Source organism: Leucopleurus acutus (assembly GCF_964270905.1).
Source record: "Leucopleurus acutus genome assembly, chromosome: 13".
In the NCBI taxonomy this organism is placed as follows: Eukaryota; Metazoa; Chordata; class Mammalia; order Artiodactyla; family Delphinidae; genus Leucopleurus; species Leucopleurus acutus.
In genome coordinates, this window is record NC_139155.1 from 80,342,774 (window position 1) to 80,363,273 (window position 20,500).

General features: G+C 47.4%; 1 protein-coding gene across 1 annotated transcript in view; it reads left to right on the forward strand.

Annotated features, from left to right (window-relative positions):
* CCDC60 (coiled-coil domain containing 60) overlaps nucleotides 1-20,500 on the forward strand; it is a gene marked incomplete at both ends in the record, with an annotated part of 162,436 nt that overhangs the window by 112,359 nt on the left and 29,577 nt on the right. The window contains 2 exons of the mRNA XM_082852610.1: nucleotides 6,941-7,048; nucleotides 14,953-15,060. Coding sequence (XP_082708736.1) covers nucleotides 6,941-7,048; nucleotides 14,953-15,060 — 216 coding nt within the window. The remainder of the gene's footprint in view (nucleotides 1-6,940; nucleotides 7,049-14,952; nucleotides 15,061-20,500) is intronic.

Consider the following 20,500-nt stretch of genomic DNA (forward strand, 5'->3'; position numbering starts at 1 on the left):
TAAAATTTATTTATTTATTGGCTGCACTGGTTCTTCGTTGCCGCGTGCGGGCTCTCTCTAGTTGTGGTGAGCGGGGGCTACACTTCGTTGCGGTGCTCGGACTTCTCATTGCTGTGGCTTCTCTTGTTGCGGAGCACAGGCTCTAGGCTTGCGGGCTCAGTAGTTGTGGCGCACGGGCTTAGCTGCTCTGCGGCATGTGGGATCTTCCCGGACCAGGGCTCGAACCCATGTCCCCTGCATTGGCAGGCGGATTCTTAACCACTGCACCACCGGGGAAGTCCCTTTGCCACTCTTTCTGAAAAAATATTTTGTCCAGCATTTTTGGTTATTTTTACCCAATGGGTTGGTCTAAGTAAGCTAGCTTACCATTTGTGCATTCATTTATTAACTCATTCATTCATTCTGAGACTAGAGAAAATATCTATGATTTACAATCCCCACCACATGCCTTCCAAGGAGTGAGCATCCCAAGGAGAAGCTTTCTTCGGTGAGCAAGTGTATTCAGGTGAGTACGCAGATAGACAGGAAGAGCAGAGAGGCTTCCCTGACAGACAGAATGGAGACATTCAGGAGACGGGCCGAGAGCGTGAGCGGAAGGGACCCTTCGGAGGAGAGAAGAGAGGAAAGGCAGCCAACAGTGGGAGAGAACGGAGATGTCTAATGAGGGTTTTTACGACGTTTTGCCTCATAGTGTGACATGCAGATCCATTCCTCAGTTTCCCCAGAAGATCTTCAGTAAAATACCCATGCGCATTAGTGAACCCTTAGTGCATTATGTCTTGGACCTTTATCCTGGCTTCCAAGTAAGTGTAGGGCTGAGAATGGGAGACGACCTTGACCCAGGCCCGTTCTCATTGTACAGCCAACCGTTTGTATTTTGAAGACCTACTGCGTGCAGGCCCTCTGATGGCACGGAGATATGAAAAGGATTGGGGGACAGTCCCTACCGCATGCGGTACCACAGCACAGTACCGTGGGCGTGGACCTCCAGTGCCCTGAAGTGTGCCTGTACAGGAAGAACACTCCTCCCACGTGTTTCTCCTTTACTCTCACACCATGATCACACTCATACTTCTGACACCAAATGTGTGGGGTTTTCCCCCACACCAAGCAAATGTCTGCGACACCAGCAGGGCATCCTACCATCCTGTTCAGTTCCGACACTTTCTACCTGGAGTTAGCATCAGATCCCACAGGTTAAGGGTTCAGTCCCACAAGACTGCCCCCCCCACGTCAGATGCCAATCACAAGTCCCAGGTTGTCACCTGTACTTCTGACCAACCAGCTATAAATCAGGGTTCCCATGACCCCCTTCCTTGGGTTTGATAATTTTCTAGAATGGCTCACAGAACTCAGGGAAACACTGACTTACATTTTCCATTTTATTACATAATAAAGGGTACAGATGAGCACCCCGATCAAGAAGTACACAGGGTGAGATCTGGAAGGGACCCAGGCACAGGAGCTTCTGTTCCTGTGGAGGTGGGGAGTGCCATCCTCCCATTATTTGGATGTGATCACCAACTCGGAAGCTCTACAAACCCCGTACTTCAGGGATTTTTATGGAGGCTTCATCACATAGGCATGCTCTGTCATTAACTCAGTCTCCAGCCCCTCTCCCCTTCCCAGAGGACTGGGGGTGGGGCTGAGAGGTCCAAGCTTCTAATCATGGCTTGGTCTTTCTGGCGACCAGCCCCCATCCTAAAGCTATCCAGGAGCCCACCAAGAGTTGCCCCATTCCCCAGAAAAAGACACCTCTATCACCCAGAAAATTCCAAGGGCTTTGGGAGCTCTGTGTCAGGATCCAGGGTCTAAGACCAAATATTAAAACAAGAGATGCCCCTGGTACTCTTTATCACGTAGGAAATTCCAAGGGTTTTAGGAGCTCTGTGCCAGAAAGTGAGGGCAGAGACCGATATATATATATTTTTTCTATTACTTCACAATGTCCGCCCGCTCAACTTTAGGGGGTGAAAAGGAAATCTGGAAAGAATCCCCATAAGTGTGACTTCTGAGCAGGGTCTTTAATGCTGAATGGGAGTTCAGTGGGTGACAAAAAAAGAGGTGTGGTTAGACCCATCTGTATCAGCCGGCCGGAAATCCTGCAGCCCGCATGTCTGGTTAGAAAGGCCAGGGCTGGAGAAGGAGGGTGTGGTGGTGTTATCTATTGCCAAAATCAGAAATATGATTTTTAGAATGAAAAAAAAATAAAAGCAGGCAAGTCATGACCTGAGCCACCTCCATCCAGCCACTCAGTGGACCCCACTGAAGTGTCCTCACGGGACCTTGAAGAGGCGCAGGATACAGAGAAAGCCACTCAGTGAGCCGAGGGGTTCTTACCCTCTCCGTGAAGGTCCCACGAGCTCAGCGCAAGTTTTGCCGTTAGTGTCATCTAAGAGCCTCGATGACCCTCTCTGAGTCTGGTACCTCTAGGGGCACTAGTCACCTGGCAGCCTTTCTCTAGAATAAAGAGAAGGAACGAGCTAGTGGCTCTTTTCGCAGGAACTTTTTGCTCAGATTAGTGGGCAAACAGACAGGCTCTGGGGAAGGTGGCATCTGTAAAGATCCTCCCGTGACTGTTTAAACAGTTTGGTTGTAACGTTGCCCTTGTTTGCATGGGGTTTTTAATCCATGGTCACAGAACACAATTCTTCCCTCTCCGATCCATGTTTCAGTGTGCAAGACATGGTATATTTAAAGTTTAATAAGTTTAAATATGCATGAGATCTTTCCTCACGTGGACATTGGTCTGGTTATGACTTATCCAGTGGATTCCATGAGCTGTGCAAGGCTGGTCATTAAAATAAAACTGGAGGCTGTTATTGCAACATAGCCATCAAATGCAGGTGGGGGCGGCAGGGGTTATAAAATAGCACTGGGAGATTATCCCTACCAGTAGGGAGTAGTGGTTAAGAGCACAGGGCTGGGGTTCGAGCCCAGACTTCCCCCATACAACTGTTTAGCTTTGGGCAGGTCGCTGTGCTGCTCTGAGCCTCTTCTCTCTACACCCTTATGAATGGTACCAAACTCCCAAATTTGTTATGAGGATTAAAAGAAATAACACTTAGCACAGAGCCTGGCTTATGAGACGTGCTTAGTAATTGCTAGCAATTATTATGCAGTGAAATGAAGTTGATCTCTCTGGCCCTCAATTACTTAAAACCCTCAGATCTATGGCTAAAAATCTTAATTTCCAGGCAGGCTAGAAGGCATCTCACATGTAAGAGCTATGTTCTATAAATATAATTCCAATCACAGAATTATCAAAAATACAAGTGTTCATTTAGAACTGTTTTTTTAACACAGTATTTGATCCTGCACATTCTAAAAGCAAAAGGGATTTTTCCCCCCCTCTGGATCTAAGACCATAGGATAAGTTCTTTTAGACCAAAGTTTTAAGTCTGACAAACTAGGGAAAAAAGAAAATCAAGCATGTCCCCAAAGATTCCGGCCTGCAAGCAGTCTTTCCCACTGTGTTCATTGACCTCATTTCTCAGCTGCAGGTTCGGCTGAAAAAGGAGAAAAAAACAACGGGTAGAACTTGTCTTATGTTTGCAGTTGAGACGAGACATAAAACAAGAGATTAAGGCGTGTAATAGCTGGGTTAATTTCCCCGTATTCTAGACCACTGGGTTGAGCCAGTAAGCCTGGGCATGCCAACATATTGGCTTGTGGTTTCCTCAGCTCTAGGGTTGAATAAAGAGCCTGTGGAAATGGAAAGCAGGGGACCTAGATTCTGGTCCTACTTTTTAGTTAGCTCTGTGACCCCAAGATTGTCCTCCAATTCCCAGGAGGAAGGTGACGTCCTAATGGCTGCCTCCACCTCTTCTGGCTCCTTTCCCCACGCTAAGCCAGAGCGAGCTTTCCAAATGTAAACCACTCCCAGTTTAAAATCCTCAGTGGCCACCATTCTTTATCGGATAAAGACAAAAGTCTGAGCAGGGGCTACAAGGCTCTGGATGGGCTAGCCCTTGGCTTCCCCTCCAGCCACACTGTCCCCCTCTCCCTCCTCCCCAGGGCCTCTCCCTCTGCCCTCTGCCTACTGAATTCCCATTCAACCTGCAGATCTCAGCTCAATATTTACTTCTGTTCCAGTTACTGTTGCTGTGAGCAACCACTCCAAAACCTATTAACTCAAGACAGCAAACATCTATTTCACTCACAAATCTGCCATTTGAGTAGGGTTAAGTGGGGAGGGATTCAGCACTAGCTGGGGCAGCTCAAAGTGTCTGCTTCCGAGAGAGCTCGTGCACACGGTGGCACCTGGGGGCTGGCTGTCAGCTCTGAGCTCATCCAGGACTGAGAGCCCGCAGTCTTGGTCCTCTTCCCTATGAGTCTCTTCACAGGCTGCCAGCTTCCTCCCAGCATGGTGGTGCCTGGGTGCTAAGAGTGATCATCCCAAGACCTAAGAAGGAAAAGCTGCCAGTTCCTGGAGCCGGGACCCAGAAATTGGCATCACACCTCTTCCGACACATTCTATTGGCCCAGCCACTCAGAAAGCCAAGATTCCAGGGGAATGGGGGCTATAAAGCCACCTTCCCATTAGAAGAAACTTGAGGCCCCTGTTTCTAAATTGACACTACTCCCTCCAGGAAGTATTCCCTGGCTCCATTTCAGCCAGATTCTCTGTTTGGGTCTGTCAAAGCACCACACACTCTCCAACTCAGCCTTATCACAGCTGTGTTTGTGTAAAGCCCGTCTCCGCCAGGAGGCTCTTAAGCTCCGGAGGGGAGGGGCTGGATCTGTCTCCATCACCGCACCTACAGCCCCCAGCGCAGAGATGTTCCATGGATATGGGTAGACGTGAATGAATCAGGGAGCCCGTCAATGATTCAATCAGTATTAAAGTCCTCAGGCTGAGAAACTACAAGGCTTTAAGGGAGCACACTGGTAGCATAAATATGTAAGGCAAGCTGGGACTGAGATGCCAGGGGTTTTTGAGTCTCAGGCAACCCAAGAGGCACCACCTCGTGCAAAGTGGGCAGCGATCTTGACCTTGGGCCACACCCAACTCTTACTCAGAGTGGCAAGAACTATCGAGTCTTCAAGAACCAAAGCTTTTCCATCTTTATGTGACATCTCCCAATTTTAAAATATAGACAATCAATTCCATTACGCACACAGTAGGCTTATTAAAACATGCCTATGGGCTAGATTTGGTCATGGGCAAAAAATATATACCCTGTGACCCAGGCATGCCAAAAAGGAAAAAACAAACAAACCCCGTTTTCTCTGACTGAAATGACTTACTCCACGATGGTGTTGAAAAGAAAAACTTAACTGTGGTATTAAATGTAACTTAATATTTTTCACTTTGAAACAGTCTTTTTTGGATAAATGTCCAGTGGTTTCAAAGATGAACTGCCTGGGCTTCCCTGGTGGCGCAGTGGTTGAGAGTCCGCCTGCCGATGCAGGGGACATGGGTTCGTGCCCCGGTCCGGGAAGATCCCACATGCCGCGGAGCGGCTGGGCCCGTGAGCCATGGCCGCTGGGCCTGCGCGTCCGGAGCCTGTGCTCCGCAACGGGAGAGACCACAGCAGTGAGAGGCCCGCGTACAGAAAAAAAAAAAAAAAAAAAAAGATGAACCGCCTGTTTGGGCAGTTCTCCTCTCTAAGCATCCCTTTCCCCACACCCCCGCCCACCCCTGCTTCCCCCAGATGGTTTTGGCTTCAGAGGAAGCTTCTGTATTCTCTGTGGGGCAGGGGATGGGCTTCCAGAGAGGTACGCCTGGTCGTGGCTGATCTTTGGGGGCACACTTGTGCCGACGTCTGAAGCTCGAGATCCCCACGTCTCACGGCTGGTTCATCCAGCCAGTGAGTCAGCAGTCTGGAGAGTTGGGAGAAGCCCCTTTAAGGAAAGGACCGCAAATAAAAGCCGTTGACTGCAGGCAGTTCCTGCCCTGTGTGCACCCGCCATTTCCACTTCCCACCATCCCTGTCGCTAGGACCCTGGGTGCCGGCCACCTTCCTCTCTCAAGGGGAAATTATTGTGATACTTCTCACTGGTCTCCTTGCCCTCCACTCCCACCATCGGCCATTCTGAAAACAGCAGCCAGAGGGATCCTTGGTCACATCATGTCCTCTTTCAGCTCGGAGTCCTTTACTTTCATTGAGGGAAAAGGCCAGAGTCCTCGCACTGGTCTGCAAGGCCCCCATTCTCTCTCCATCCTTCCCTCCCTCTCTCTCTGTTGCTCACTCCAGCCACACATGCCTCCTTGCCATCTCTAAAACACAGTCCCACCTCAGGACATTTGCACGTGTTGCTCCCTCTCTCCAGAATGCTCTGCCCTCAGACATCTGAATGGCTCACTCCCTTCCACTGCAGATTTTTATCAAATGTCACCTTCTCGGTGATAACTTCCCCAATCACTCTATTGAAAATTGCAAGCCCCAGCTCTCCCAGCCCTTCTGAGCCCCCTTCTCTTTTTTCTCCCCATAGCACGTATCACTGTCTAGTGGGGGTGGGGATGGGAACGGGTCAGCAAACTCCAGCTCATGGGCCAAATCCAGCCCCCAGGCTGGTTTTGTAAATAAAGTTTTATTGGAACCCTGCCATTTGCTTATTGCTTACATTCTGTCAATGGCTTTCCTGCTACTAAGTAGTCATGACATAGACCGAATGTCCCACAACATCGTAAATATTTGTCTAGCCAGGTAACAAAACATATCCGACCGCTAGTCTACTATACCAGTATACCACACAGCTGCCAGATTTATCTTATCTGCTCCTTCATGGGAATATGTGTTCCATGAGAGAAGGGGGTCTAATATGCTCTGCTTACTGGCTGCATCTAGAACCTTCATCTCTCCAGCGGGAATTTCTGCCTGGCCCACAGCAGGTGCCCAGTGATATTTGCCAGACAACCCCTGGCGAGAGAAGAGGGCATTTAAAACAGCTCCTGCCCGCTCACTCTGCTGCTCTCGTTCTGCTTCACCTTCAGCACAAACGGGGACAAGAAGATGAAGAAGGTGGGGATGGGAGTCCTCCTGCGTCCGTTCACCCCCGTGCACAGCTGCATCATTGCGCCCTCGCTGCCTGAGGCTCACGTGTAAGTAGTCCCACCTCTGGCTCATCTGCTTATCATGCGAAGCCAAGGTCAAATGACTCAAACAGCTGGGAGCTGTCGAGCTGTTCCTTTGTCCTCTTGAAAAGGGACAGGGAGCCTGGGGCCAGCAGTGTTATGGGGTGTATAAAAATAACAGAAGGCAAACATGGGGGCTTAGAGCTAAGTGGCAGTTCAGCTGGGACTGAGTCATTCCATCCCTTACCACACCAGACACACTAATGTCAAATAGTTTGCAAAGCCTGATAAAATCTGTCTGCAGCATGTGCCTAGAAGATGTCTCACCCAGGGCTCCGGGGACATGTTTTCCCCAAGACTCAAGGAGCTATTTCCCAGAGAAGCCCCTGCCGCCTTCTGAGCCGACCCCAGGCACAAACTCTTCATTGCGTGATGTGACAGGGGCTAACCAACCCTCCAAAGAATACTTGGGCTTTCCGAAACCTTGACACCTTGTTCCCCTCCTATCTGTTCCAGAGAATTCTAAGCCCAGCTTTTTCTTTTTCACTAGTTAGCACTTTTCAGCTGGGAGATTTCGGGCACAGAGATAGAAATTGACTGTAAGGCAGGATTGCTCAACCTCGGCACAATTGACGTTTGGGGACAATTACTTCTTTGTTGGAAATGACTGTCCTGTGCACTGTAAGATGTTTAGCACTATTCATGGCCGCCACCCCCCAGTGCCAGTAGCACCCCCCTCCCCAGCTGTGACAACCAAAATGTCTCCAGAGATTGCCAGATGCCCCCTGGGGGCAAGATCACAGCCATACCCCCAGCCCTCCCACATAAGAACTACTTTCGGCCAATGAACATGGCGCACTGTATGCTGTCTGCTCATTTGTCAAGTATTTATTAGGCCCCTATTGTGCCCCAGTGTGCGCAATAAAAATAGCACCACTGACTGCTCTGTGGGCACTGTCTCAGTCCTCTCAGCAGCCCTTCTGTGTAGGTGTATTATATTATCCCATCCCTGCAGATGAGAGAGCAGAAGCTCAGAGAGGTGTGCTAGCCTGCCCAAGGTCACAGAGCTCAGTGTGTTGCCGCACTGGGGTTTTATGCCAAGTGTGTCTGACTGCAAAGCCTGACCTCTCACCACCACACATGACACAGAAGGTATATCCCAAGGCCTTACCTTTGAGGAGCTAGTGGTATATTTGGACAGCCAAGTCTCATGTACTTGAAGAGTAAAATAATGCAAGAGTGAAACTGTAAGACAGGATGGCAGATCCTTAATAAGAGCACCTAGTTCGTGGGTGGAAGGTGGCGCTGTCACCAACACCATGGGCGTCGTCATCACCATCGCCATCATCATCCCTACCACCACCACCACCACCACCACGTATTTGGACACATTCCTACCCCTTACTAATATTTCAGCTTTTGCTGAGCCCCACTCCATACTTTCCTCCTATCTCCCTTTGATGAATATTAGGACTGGCTTCTTCATAGACTTATTTGTTCAGGGACATTCCAACTGGCAGCCTCAGCTTGATGTTCTTAAAACATCTCCTTGCCGAAGCAGCCTTTGCAATTTCTCGTAACGTCCCATGGAAACACTAGCGCTTTTGCCTTTCTTTTCCATGGACAAGCCCTCTGAAACCAAATGGTGTAAATCAGTGTTTCTTAGGCTTTCACTTGCATTTGAATCATCTGGGGCTCTGGGCTTGGGTGCGGGGATAGTAAAATAAGGAGATGCCTGGGAGAATGTGTATTCCTAGGCCCCACCCCCATTTCCTTTGGTCTGAGCAAACTGAGGTTTAAATCAACTGTGGAAGTGCCTGGAGAGTTTCTTGCTCATCCTCCTTCAGTGCCAGATGGGGAAACTGAAGCCCAGAGAGAAGGCAGAACCTGCCAAAATGCTCACAACAGGAATTCTGATCTCCTGACTCTTCAGTCCTTGGTATCAGGTTTGTTCGATGATGGTGATGGTGGTGATTATCACAGTGGTGATTGTTATTATTTGTTACGCCCTAGACCAGGGATCAGCAACCTTTTTCTTAAAGGGACAGACAGTAGATATTTTAGGCGTTGCAAACCAGATGGTATCTCTCGCAACTACAGTCATCCCTAGGTATCTGCGGGGGATTGGTTCCAGGACCTTCTGCCGATACCAGAATCTGTGATGCTCAAATCTTTTATGAGTATAAAATGGGGCAGTGCTGTCGGCCCTCTGTATCCACAGATGCAGAGGGTCAACTGTACTTTACCTTGTTGTCGCAGCAGGAAAGCTACAATGAATGGATGTGCCCGTGCTCCAATAAAGTTTTATTTGCAGACAGAGGCACATACTCCTTCTCTAGATTGAAGGCTGCCCCTTCTTCTCCTTGGCTGTTCAAAGGCTCTGGCTGCATTTGATGATTGTATCGGTATCTATTGCTGTATTACAGACCACCTCGAGGTGGAGTGGCTTAAAACAGCAACCATTTACTCTTGTTCAAAGTCTGCAGGTCGGCTGGGTGGCTCTGCTCGTCCACGTCAGTTCAGCTGGTCCAGGCTGGGCTTGCATATGTGTGTGGTAAGCTGGAGGCTGGCCCATCTAGGGTGGCCTCAGGCCCAGGCCTGTTGGTTTGTTGGTTGGTTGGTTGTTGGCTAGGGCGACAGGAGTGACTGTCGCTGTCTTCACACAGCAGGCTAGCCGAGCTTGTTCCGTGGCTGTCAAGAAGGGTTCCGAGGACAAGAGCCTTTGCACTCCACGCCTCTTAAGGCTTAGGCTCAGAACGGACCAAGGACCTTTCCACCCCATTCTGCTGCCCAAAAAAGACATCAGGCCTGCCCAGATGCAAGCGACGGGGAAAAGAAAGACTCCACCGCCTGGTGAGAGGATGCAGAATCACCTTGGGAAGTGCATGGATGCAGGGAGGAGGGGAGAATCCGAGCAGTTTTGTCATCATTCTACCAAGAGGCATCCGGGCAGAGCCCGCCTGGTCAGTTCTCAAATCCTCAGTCCTCATGTCAGCCGAGGTGGATCTGAGCCTGGTCAGTCCCTTCAATCCCAGTGCGATTGATCCCCAAACCAGCTGAAGATTCTGAATTGACTGTACGGGGGTCAATTCAATCATGCCAAGGAAGACGGGACCTTTATCTTTTTAAAAAAAGAGGTGGGGCACAGTCTGCAGGAAGGAGGACAGCCCCTCCTTTCCTCTGAGAGATGACTGGCCTGTCCTTACAGCCCTTCCTGAGCGACTGTGCGACAAAACAGTGCCTGCAGCCACCGTCTGGGTTTGCCCTTGGCGGTCAGCATGGGGTGCTTTGTAGCATTTTCTGATTTCTCTTAGTAAAAGTTTTGAAAAAACATTGTTTTTTTCTCAGGGATGTTGACGGCCACTCGTATTCTGGTTGGTACAGCAGTTTCAACAGAGAGGGCTATTCAGATGCACTGACCGCTAGATGCTCCCCCAGGGTTCTGAGCACAGGGGTTTTAGAAGCAGGCTTTGTGCACCCTGGTCAGCGTTTTCATCTATTATGCCCCACATTTAAGAAAATAAATGCTTTCTCTTTTAATTTGACAAACTCCAAGGTATTGTGCTTTGACCTGACATACAATCATCATGAGAAAGGAGCGATTTCTATCAAGCATGTTTCTGGGGACCCTTTCTTTCTCCCTTTCTCCCTCCCTTTCTTTCTCCCTTTCTTTCTCCCTTTCTCCCTCCCTCCCTCCCTTCCTTCCTCCCTTCCTCTCTCTCTGTCTCTCTCTTTTAGTTTGCTTCACTGCGTGTTAGATTAGAGATCATCGGGTTTGAGGCACTGTATTTTTTCATTAAGACCTTATTTTTTTAGAGCAGATTTACGTTCAGATCAAAATTGAGGGGAAGGCGCAGAGATTTCCCATTTCTCTCCTGCCTCCCCCATTATCGACATCCCCCACCGGAGTGGGATGTTAGTTATAACTGATGAAGCTACACTGACACATCCTAGTCACCTGCAGTCCCTAGTTTACATTAGGGTCCTCTCTTGGTTTTGTATATTCTATAGGTTTGGATGAAAGTATAACGATATGTATCCACCCACTCACGTATTATACAGAGTATTTTCACTGCCCTAAAACTCCTCTGTGCTCTGCCTATTCACCCCTCTCCCCCTCCCGCCCCGGCAACCACTGATCCTTTTACTGTTTCCATAGTTTTGTCCTTTCAGAACATCGTATTGTTGGAATCATACAGTATGTAGCCTTTTAGATTGGCTTCTTTCACTTAGTAATATGCTTTTGAAGTTTCTCCTTGGCTTTTCATGGCTTAGTAGCCCGTTTCTTTTTCACGCTGAATAACCGTCCATTGTCTGGAATATACCATAGTTTATTTATCCATACATCTCTAAAGGTTGCTTCCAATTTTTGGCAATTATGAACAAAGCTGCTATAAACATCTGTGTGCAGGTGTTGTAAGTCACTTTCTATAAGCAGAGAAAAAAGGTCCAGACCCATTGGATGAAACCCTATTCTGCTGAAAAGGGCGTGAGGGCTCTACCCTATAATAAGAGACATCAACACTGTATTAAAGCACAGATTCGGGAACCGGACTGTCTGGGCTTAGATTCCAGCTCTGCTGTTTGCTGCCTTTTCTGACCTTGGATAAGTTATATGACCTCAGTTTCTTCATCTGAAAAATGGGAATACTAATAGTACCTTCCTCACAGTGTTGTTATGAGAATGATTAATGGTTAATTAATGATTAATTAATGGATGTAGAATACTTAAAACAGTGTCTGGCACAGAGTAAGCGCTCTACGGGAAGTGTTTACTATTATTGTTATTTTGCTGTTGTTGCTACTATTCTTTGTTATCTCTGTGGTTGTGCATATGAGAATTGTGCCCAAATTATCAGCTCTGGAAAGTGTCAGATCCCAACCAATTTATTCCCTCCATCTCCCATTCAGTAACCAGAAATGTATTGAGCCTACTCTGTGCATACCTGTGATGGACAAGACTCTGTAGCTCACAGGCTTGTGGGCTGCAGAGACAAGTAAACAGGTAGTTACAAGACAGCAGGGACACAAAATGTAAGCACAGAGGGACACATTGTAGGGTGGGGGGTGCTTTAGAACCCCTCGGAGAGAGGATGCTCGAAAAATCAAGGAAGGCTTCCTGCTGGAGGCGACATCCAAGCTGAGACCCAATCACGGAGAGGCAGAGGAGGAGGGAAGGGAATGTGTATCAGGGGCAGAGGACAGTGCCGAGCACCTCACCTCACTTTCACTAGAACGATTACTGCCATTATACAGATGAGAAAACTGGGGCTCAGGGAAATGAAGTAATTTGGCCAAGACCACATAGCTAATAAATGGCAAAGCTAGGATTTTAACCCAGTGCAAAGAGAGTATGTACAGTGAGCTTGCGCTGCAGAGCAGAATTTCACCAGGCTGCAGGTGGCGGCACAGGGGGGAGAGAGGAGACTTGAGGCTGGGGAGATGGATGGGAGTCTCCCATGTGATGGGGTGTTGGTTTGCCAGGGCTGCCATAACAAAACCCCACAGACTGGGTGGCCTAAACAACAGAAGTGTATTCTCTCACAGTTCTGGAGGCTGGAAGTTCAAGATCAAGGGGCCCACATGCTGGTTTCTACTGAGTCGTTTCTCCTTGGCTTTCGGAGGGCTGCTTTCTCGCTCTGTCCTCACGCGCTTTTTTCTCTGTGAACGTGTACCCCAGTGTCTCTCCTTGGGTCACGGCTCCTCTTCTTCTAAAGACACCAGTCAGATTGGGTTAGGACCCACCCTCTTGGCCTTATTTTAACCTCATCACCTCTTTTGAGGTACATCACCTCACATGTACATCACACTGTACATGTGAATGTACAGTCACATTCTAAGGTACTAGAGATTAGGACTTCAGCATATGAACTTCGGGACATAACTCAGTCCACAGCAGATGGTTTAGGGAGTCTGAAGATCTTAAGCAAGGGAGGGAGAGGGCCACGTTTGTGCCCGTTCCTGTCACCTGCAGAAATGAGTCTGATGCTCACATGCCTCTCGGCCCCTGTGACGAAGCACATCCCACCTCACCAGTTAACTCCCTTACCCATCCCTCCCCACCCGCAATGGACACAACGGAACGCCCAGGCCTGCAGGGGCTCTGAGTCGTGAACAGAAGAGGGGGCGTCTCCTTGGGCTTTTCACAACTGCCTGGGGTCACAGTGAGGGTACAGGGAGGTGTCTGCACAGGGCTGGGCACGTGGTACAGCCACTGCTACTGTTGGTACCCGGAGCTGCCAAAATGCACTTACCTGTAGGGACCGAGATGGCGTAAAGGGGGAGACACAGAACTGGGAAGGCTGTGGGCTTGCGGGTCCTGTAAATTAGAAGGGAGGGATGGTGGGTGCTTATTGTTAGAAAATAACTTGTGGATGGAAAAAAAAAGGAAGGAAGGCGCTCTAGATGAAAAAAGAGAGACAGAGCTGCTGACTCGAGTTTTCCTAAGACCGGGTGGACACGGCTGCCCCAGAGCACGGGGGCGGAGGAGTGGGGTGCATGGGGGCAGCTCCCCTGCAAGCAGAGTGACATGGGTGCCTCTCAAGGGGCTCTCTGGGACACGCCTGGGCCTGCTCCACACTTGAGCCCCGGGGCTCGGACTCCACCTTCTGAGCTGGGGCCTTCCTGGAAGCTGGAGGCTGGATTCCTGCCTGCCCCTCTGAGCACAGGCCCAGGAGCCCTGGGGAGTATCGATCAATACAGTAGCAGTTTCAGAGAAGAGCAATTACACAGGTTGGTAATGGAGGCCTCTGACCCATTAGTGTAAGAGGAGAAATCATGCAGGGAGGGGCTGGCTAGTTAGGACTCCGCCTCACTTCCAGGAAGAATGCAGGCAGCAGGTTAACCCTCTCCTGACCTTGCTCTCAGGGTGGCCACTCATTTGGCCCCATCAGCACCTCAAACAATAAGAGCTCAGGTCCACAAAAGCACCGGCTCTGGGATTAAACAGATGCGGGTTCAAATCCTCACTAATCCTAGCGTGACCTCAGGCAACTCTACCTCTCCCAGTCCCTTGTCTGCAAAGAGGACGGAATAAAGCCACCCTTCTTATAGGGTTGTCGAGAGCATTGAGTGGGATATTCAGGACCCATCTCTGCCACCAACAAGCTGTGTGACCTGGAGCAAACCGATGGCCCCTCTCTGAGCCTCAGTTTCCTCTTCTCTAAAATTCAGATAATGATTCCTATCCGGCAGGGTTTGGGGAGAAATAAATAACATGTGTCAGGTGTCCTACCCAATGCCTGGCTCATCGTAATACAGAATGCCCCCCAAATCAGAAAATACAGGTTAGACCTATTTTTAAATGGTGTTTTAGGTACATTTTCAAATCATGTGTTCAATGTGGTTTTCCTCAACATCCAGCTACATTTGGGGCAAAGGATTTATAAATTTAAAGCAGTGGGTCTAGTTTTTAATTGGGGTGGAGAGAAAGTACAATAAATACACTAGTTTCCTTGTGTTTCCGGACGTTTTGGGCCCTGCTAGTATATTTATTGTATTTTTATCAGATGAAGAATCGGATGCCTGTAGGATGTTCATTTCCTTCAGTCCTCTCATTTGCCTGGATCCAGTCCTCTACCTGTGGGACACTCTCCCTTGTCTCTTCCCACTGTGCATGCAAATCCCCAGTAACTGGCATAGGGTCACCTTGTGTCAGATCATAGCTCTGCCGCCTACTGGCCCAGTGACATGCACAAGTTCCTCACCTCTTCTGAGCCTCAGTTCCCTCATCTGTAAAATGGGGCCAATAAATAGCTCAGGAGCCCATTGGGAAAGTTTAATGCTGGTGCGTGGGAAATGCTGCCACACTCCTGGAGCCTGGAGACAGCTCTCCAGCCGGGAGCCAGCACCACTCCTGTCTCTGTCGCCACTGTTGTGAAGAATGTTGTTCTAACAGGAGCCCCCTGGGCTTCCTCCCTCTGTCTTTGCAGCGAGCCCATCTTCCGCCAGCTCTGTGCCCTCCACTGGCTCCTGGAGGCCCTGACTATCGACCACACCCACCACACCATGAAGCCCGTGATCACCTGCTGGAATCCGAAGTAGGTCTCAGCCCTTCCACCTGCCGTGTAACTAGCAAGAGACTGGGCCATGGGGGAGGAAGCTCCCATGGGTTCCCTTCCTCCTACTGCTGTTTCTTGGTGGGTGGGTTGCTTTAGGAGTGCTGCTATGTGGGGTCCAAACAGGGGGGTGAGCTGGAGCCAGGTCATACGGGTCATGCGGTGGTGACAGCCCCCCTGTGCATCCCTCCCAGCATCTCTCCCCAACTCCACATCGGAAGCTTGAAATGATTCAGCCATGGTGGGAGTATTTACACCACAGAAACTGGCCAGCTAGCCCAGCCCCGCCCTGGAAGCACAGCTAGATTTCTCTCCAGCTCCCTTCTTGGACCATGTCTCCCCAGCGCTATTCCTCATTTGTTCCTCTTCTTTTTCCTCCTCTCCCACTCCCTTTTACTCCTCTCATTCTCCATGTTTTTGTGTTTTCCCTTTCAAAGTTTTGTTGTGTGTCTTTTTTTTTAATTAACATCTTTATTGGAGTACAATTGCTTTACAGTGTTGTGTTAGTTTCCGCTGTATAACAAAGTGAATCAGCTATATGCATACATATATACCCATATCCCCTCCCTCTTGCGTCTCCCTCCCACCCTCCCCTATCCCAGCCCTCTAGGTGCTCAAAAAGCACCAAGCCGATCTCCCTGTGCTATGCAGCTGCTTCCCACTAGCTAGCTGTTTTACATTTGGCAGTGTATATATGTCCATGCCACTCTCTCACTTCATCCCAGTTTACCCTTCCCCCTCCCCATGTCCTCAAGTCCATTCTCTACATCCGTGTCTTTATTCCTGTCCTGCCCCTAGGTTCATGAGAACCTTTATTTTTTTTTTAGATTCCATATATATGTGTTAGAATATGGTATTTGTTTTCTCTTTCTGACTTATTTCACTCTGTATGACAGACTCTAGGGCCATCCACCTCACTACAGATAACTCAATTTTGTTTCTTTTTATGGCTGAGTAATATTCCATTGTATATATATACCACATCTTCTTTATCCATTCATCTGTTGATGGACACTTAGGTTGCTTCCATATCCCGACTATTGTAAATAGTGCTGCAGTGAACATTGTGGTACATAACTCTTTTTGAATTATGGTTTTCTCAGGGTATATGCCCAGTAGTGGGATTGCTGGATCATATGGTAGTTCTATTTTTAGTTTTTTAAGGAACATCCATACTGTTCTCCATAGTGGCTGTATCAGTTTACATTCCCACCAACAGTGCAAGAGGGTTCCCTTTTCTCCACACCCTCTCCAGCATTTATCATTTGTAGATTTTCTGATGACGCCCATTCTAACTGGTGTGAGGTGATGCCTCATTGTAGTTTTGACTTGCATTTCTCTAATGATCTTGCTGTGATTTATGTCATAGAGTGTTCTGCCTATGTTTTCCTCTAAGAGTTTTATAGTGTCTGGCCTTACATTTAGGTCTTTAATCCATTTTGAGTTTATTTTTGTGTATGGTGTTAGGGAGTGTTCTAATTTCATATTTTTACATGTAGCTGTCCAATTTTCCCAGCACCACTTATTGAAGACACTGTCTTTTCTGCACTGTATATTCTTGCCTCCTTTATCAAAGATAAGATCACCATATGTACGTGGGTTTATCTCTGGGATTTCTATCCTGTTCCATTGATCTTTATTTCTGTGTTTGTGCCAGTACCATACTGTCTTGATTACTGTAGCTTTGTAGTATAGTCTGAAGTCAGGGAGCCTGATTCCTCCAGCTCTTTTTTTCGTTCTCAAGATTGCTTTGGCTCTTCGGGGTCTCTTGTGTTTCCATACAAATTGTGAAATTTTTTGTTCCAGTTCTGTGAATAATGCCATTGGTAGTTTGATAGGGATTGCATTAAATCTGTAGATTGCTTTGGGTAGTATAGTCATTTTCACAATGTTGCTTCTTCCAATCCAAGAACATGGTATATCTCTCCATCTGTTTGCATCATCTTTAATTTCTTTCATCAGTGTCTTATAATTTTCTGCATACAGGTCTTTTGTCTCCTTAGGTAGGTGTATTCCTAGATATTTTATTCTTTTTGTTGCAGTGGTAAATGGGAGTGTTTTCTTGATTTCACTTTCAGATTTTTCATCCTTAGTGTATAGGAATGCCAGAGATTTCTGTGCATTAATTTTGTATCCTGCTACTTTACCAAATTCATTGATTAGCTCTAGTAGTTTTCTGGTAGCATCTTTAGGATTCTCTATGTATAGTATCATGTCATCTGCAAACAGTGACAGCTTTACTTCTTCTTTTCCGATTTGGATTCCTTTTATTTCCTTTCTTCTCTGATTGCTGTAGCTAAAACTTCCAAAACTATGTTGAATAAGAGTGGTGAGAGTGGGCAACCTTGCCTTGTTCCTGATCTTAGTGGAAATGTATGTGATTTTCCCCCTTTTACAGTGTCTTACAGACATCTTTCCATCATGGTTGTAGGGGAGCAGAATTTGCCACCCCAAAATGTCTCTTTGGCACGTGGATTACTTTGAGCTAAAAACAATAAAGGCCCAAAAAACTCAGGAAGAAACTTTGACCTGCCCCCTAACTGCCTAACAGGATTTAGACAGAGGGCCTCTTCTTGGAATAGAGCTATCACCAGAGGTGCCTGCAAAGAACACGGGCTGGGTGTAGTGAGTGAGTCCACCCTGTGTCCCATTGAATCTGCCTGGCCCAGCAAACATTTGTTTACCAACATGGTACAGGCAAAGCTTCCACAGTCTTTTAACATTTTTACCATATTCTTTTCATATTTGAGTATTCTTTGGTCTGGACAGACCATATTTTAGATAGCCATTTCTCTACTAATGGACACTAGGGTTGTTCCCCAGTTTTTGCCATTTCAAATAGTACTGCATGGAATATCCTTGCACATATATTTTGTGCTGGGTTGAAAATATTTCTGTTGGCTAGGTTCTGAGAAATAGAATTTATGGGTCCGTGCAACATCTAATTTTTTTCACAGTTGATACCTAGATTCTAAGAGGAAGGCCTCTGAACCAGTGGACCTCTAAAAGCATTGTATCTCCCTGAGTGAGCTACCAGCGGCGACATCTTGCCTCTGACATTTGGGCACCACTCTCCCAAACTGAGGAAAGAACATAATACAGAATTTGGATTGAGAAGACAAAAAGGACCATCTTTATTTCCTTTGATTGGTTTTAGAAATATGCCCATAAGGGGACCCAAAATTGTTATCCAAAAAAAAAAAACAGTGGTTACATTGAGTCAAGTGGAGGTTTTCCTGTGACTTGTCAGGACAGTATCTGTAAGAGCAGCTCTGTAAGAGCAGAACCTCAACCAACCAGAACCTCAGCCAGACCTGACGGAAACATGCAGCCCAGGAATGATTCCCCCAGGAAGTCAGAGTATTTGTTGGGGGTCGTTTTTTTCAGTGAACCCTTTGCTCCTGATGGTGATTTCACTTGGGGGTCAGTGGTATGCTGGTCAGTGTTTAATCACCAGTTCTCCAGAGAGGGAAAAACCATGATTTGCAGCCATGCCGATTTCCATGGTATAAATACTCCCACCCTGGTTGATTTCAAGCTTACCACCATGATGTTACTAACTTGGAGTTGGGAAGAGATGCACAAATGTAGTTCTTGTGATGCAGTATGAGCTGACTCTAGCATACCATTGTTTGGGATTGATTAAAAAAAAAATTAGGGCTTCCCTGGTGGCGCAGTGGTTGAGAGTCCGCCTGCCGATGCAGGGGACACGGGTTCGTGCCCCGGTCCGGGAAGATCCCACATGCCGCGGAGCGGCTGGGCCCGTGAGCCATGGCCGCTGAGCCTGCACGTCTGGAGCCTGTGCTCCGCAACGGGAGAGGCCACAACAATGAGAGGCCTGCGTACTGCAAAAAAAAAAAAAAAAAAAAAAAATTAGGAATGATGGGGGCAGGGCGAGTGTTATGTTCCCTAGCAAGTGCCAGAAAGATTTTTTTCTTTTTTAGTTAGTAAGAAAAGGGTGTCTTCTCTTTAATGCTTAATCCCTATTTATGATGTTTCACACTTATGCCATAATGTGAATTTCCCCAAATCTTCAAACACATTTTTTAAGGTCCAGAGGGAGTAGAGTGATTAAGGTCAAGGACTTTGACCTCAGAAGGACATGGATGAGTCCAGGCCCTGCCACTTAATGGCTGTGTAACCTTGGGCAAAGTCACTTAATATCTCTGGGTCTTGGTTTCTTCATGTGTCAAATGTGTTCCTGTTTCAGAAGAGTTCTTGTAAGGATTAAGCAAGACAGAGCACATAGAACATTTAGCCTGATGTCTGAGAAGACGATAGCTATTCAAGATCAAAATCCCGATTTTAAAGAGCAGTTAGGGCTATGACTGTAATACCATTGAGACTTAGGGCTAGGGAAGAAATAAACCTCTGAGCAGAATTTTACCAACAGCTGAGATCCATGTTCACTGAGCGAATGGACAGATACAACGAGATGGGGGCGGGCGGGGGGAAGGCTACGTGAGTTCAACCAAAATCTGGTTGCAAAGATGGGCAATCCAGGGAATGACCCCAAGAGGAAAATACCACATCTTCAATTCCCCTGACTGTGCTTCTCAGAGTTTCCACCGTCAAGCAAGCATCTTCTGTTATTAAAGTGCTCGAAACATAAACCTTGAGTCCTGATACCCACCATGCATTTTCCAGAAGGAAACATCCATTCTCCAGGACCTGTAGATCACACAGGTTTCGTTTCTGTTAGACATTATGATGGCTGTAGGTCCAATCCTGCCCCCTTATGGATTTTATAGTAAGAAAGTGGGGTGATTCAACACCTCAAAGTGGGCTTTCTACAGGCAGCAAAACTTTACTAACTGGCATCTAGCGTGCTACAAACAGATGATCTTTGTTCACTGCAGGAACATCCCATATTTGGATGGATTGGCGAATGGTTTGGTAAATGGACAGATGAGAGATTTTAGCATTGCATTCTTAGTTGCACCGGAGTCTCTGCTTTATTTAGAAAAAAAATAAAAGGAAAAAAGGCCTTCCCAATTTCACCGTGTGGCAATTGAAACACATTATCATTTCCCAGCATCCTCATTAATTCTACTCCTAGCAGGAGAGTTTATTTCAATTGACAAGATGATCAGGTCCACGCAGAGCAGAAACTGAGCCTTCAATAATGAATGTACTAATTACCCTTCTCTGAGAGATGTAGGCTTCTGTTAGGCAAAGTAAGACTTGTTTCATATATCAGGGCCCACAGATTTTTATTCAAACCTTTGGGACCAGCTGGGTTTCAGAATTCTGATTTTTTTTTTCTTTTTCGACATTTTAGAAAAGAAATATGGGACATATACCGTATAGAATATCTTACTCCCAGAGGGAACTGGGGCAGCACCCTATCATCAAACATATTTCTGCAGGAAAAAAACTGAATGAATATTTACACTAAGTGGATACTCAAAGGTAAATAAAG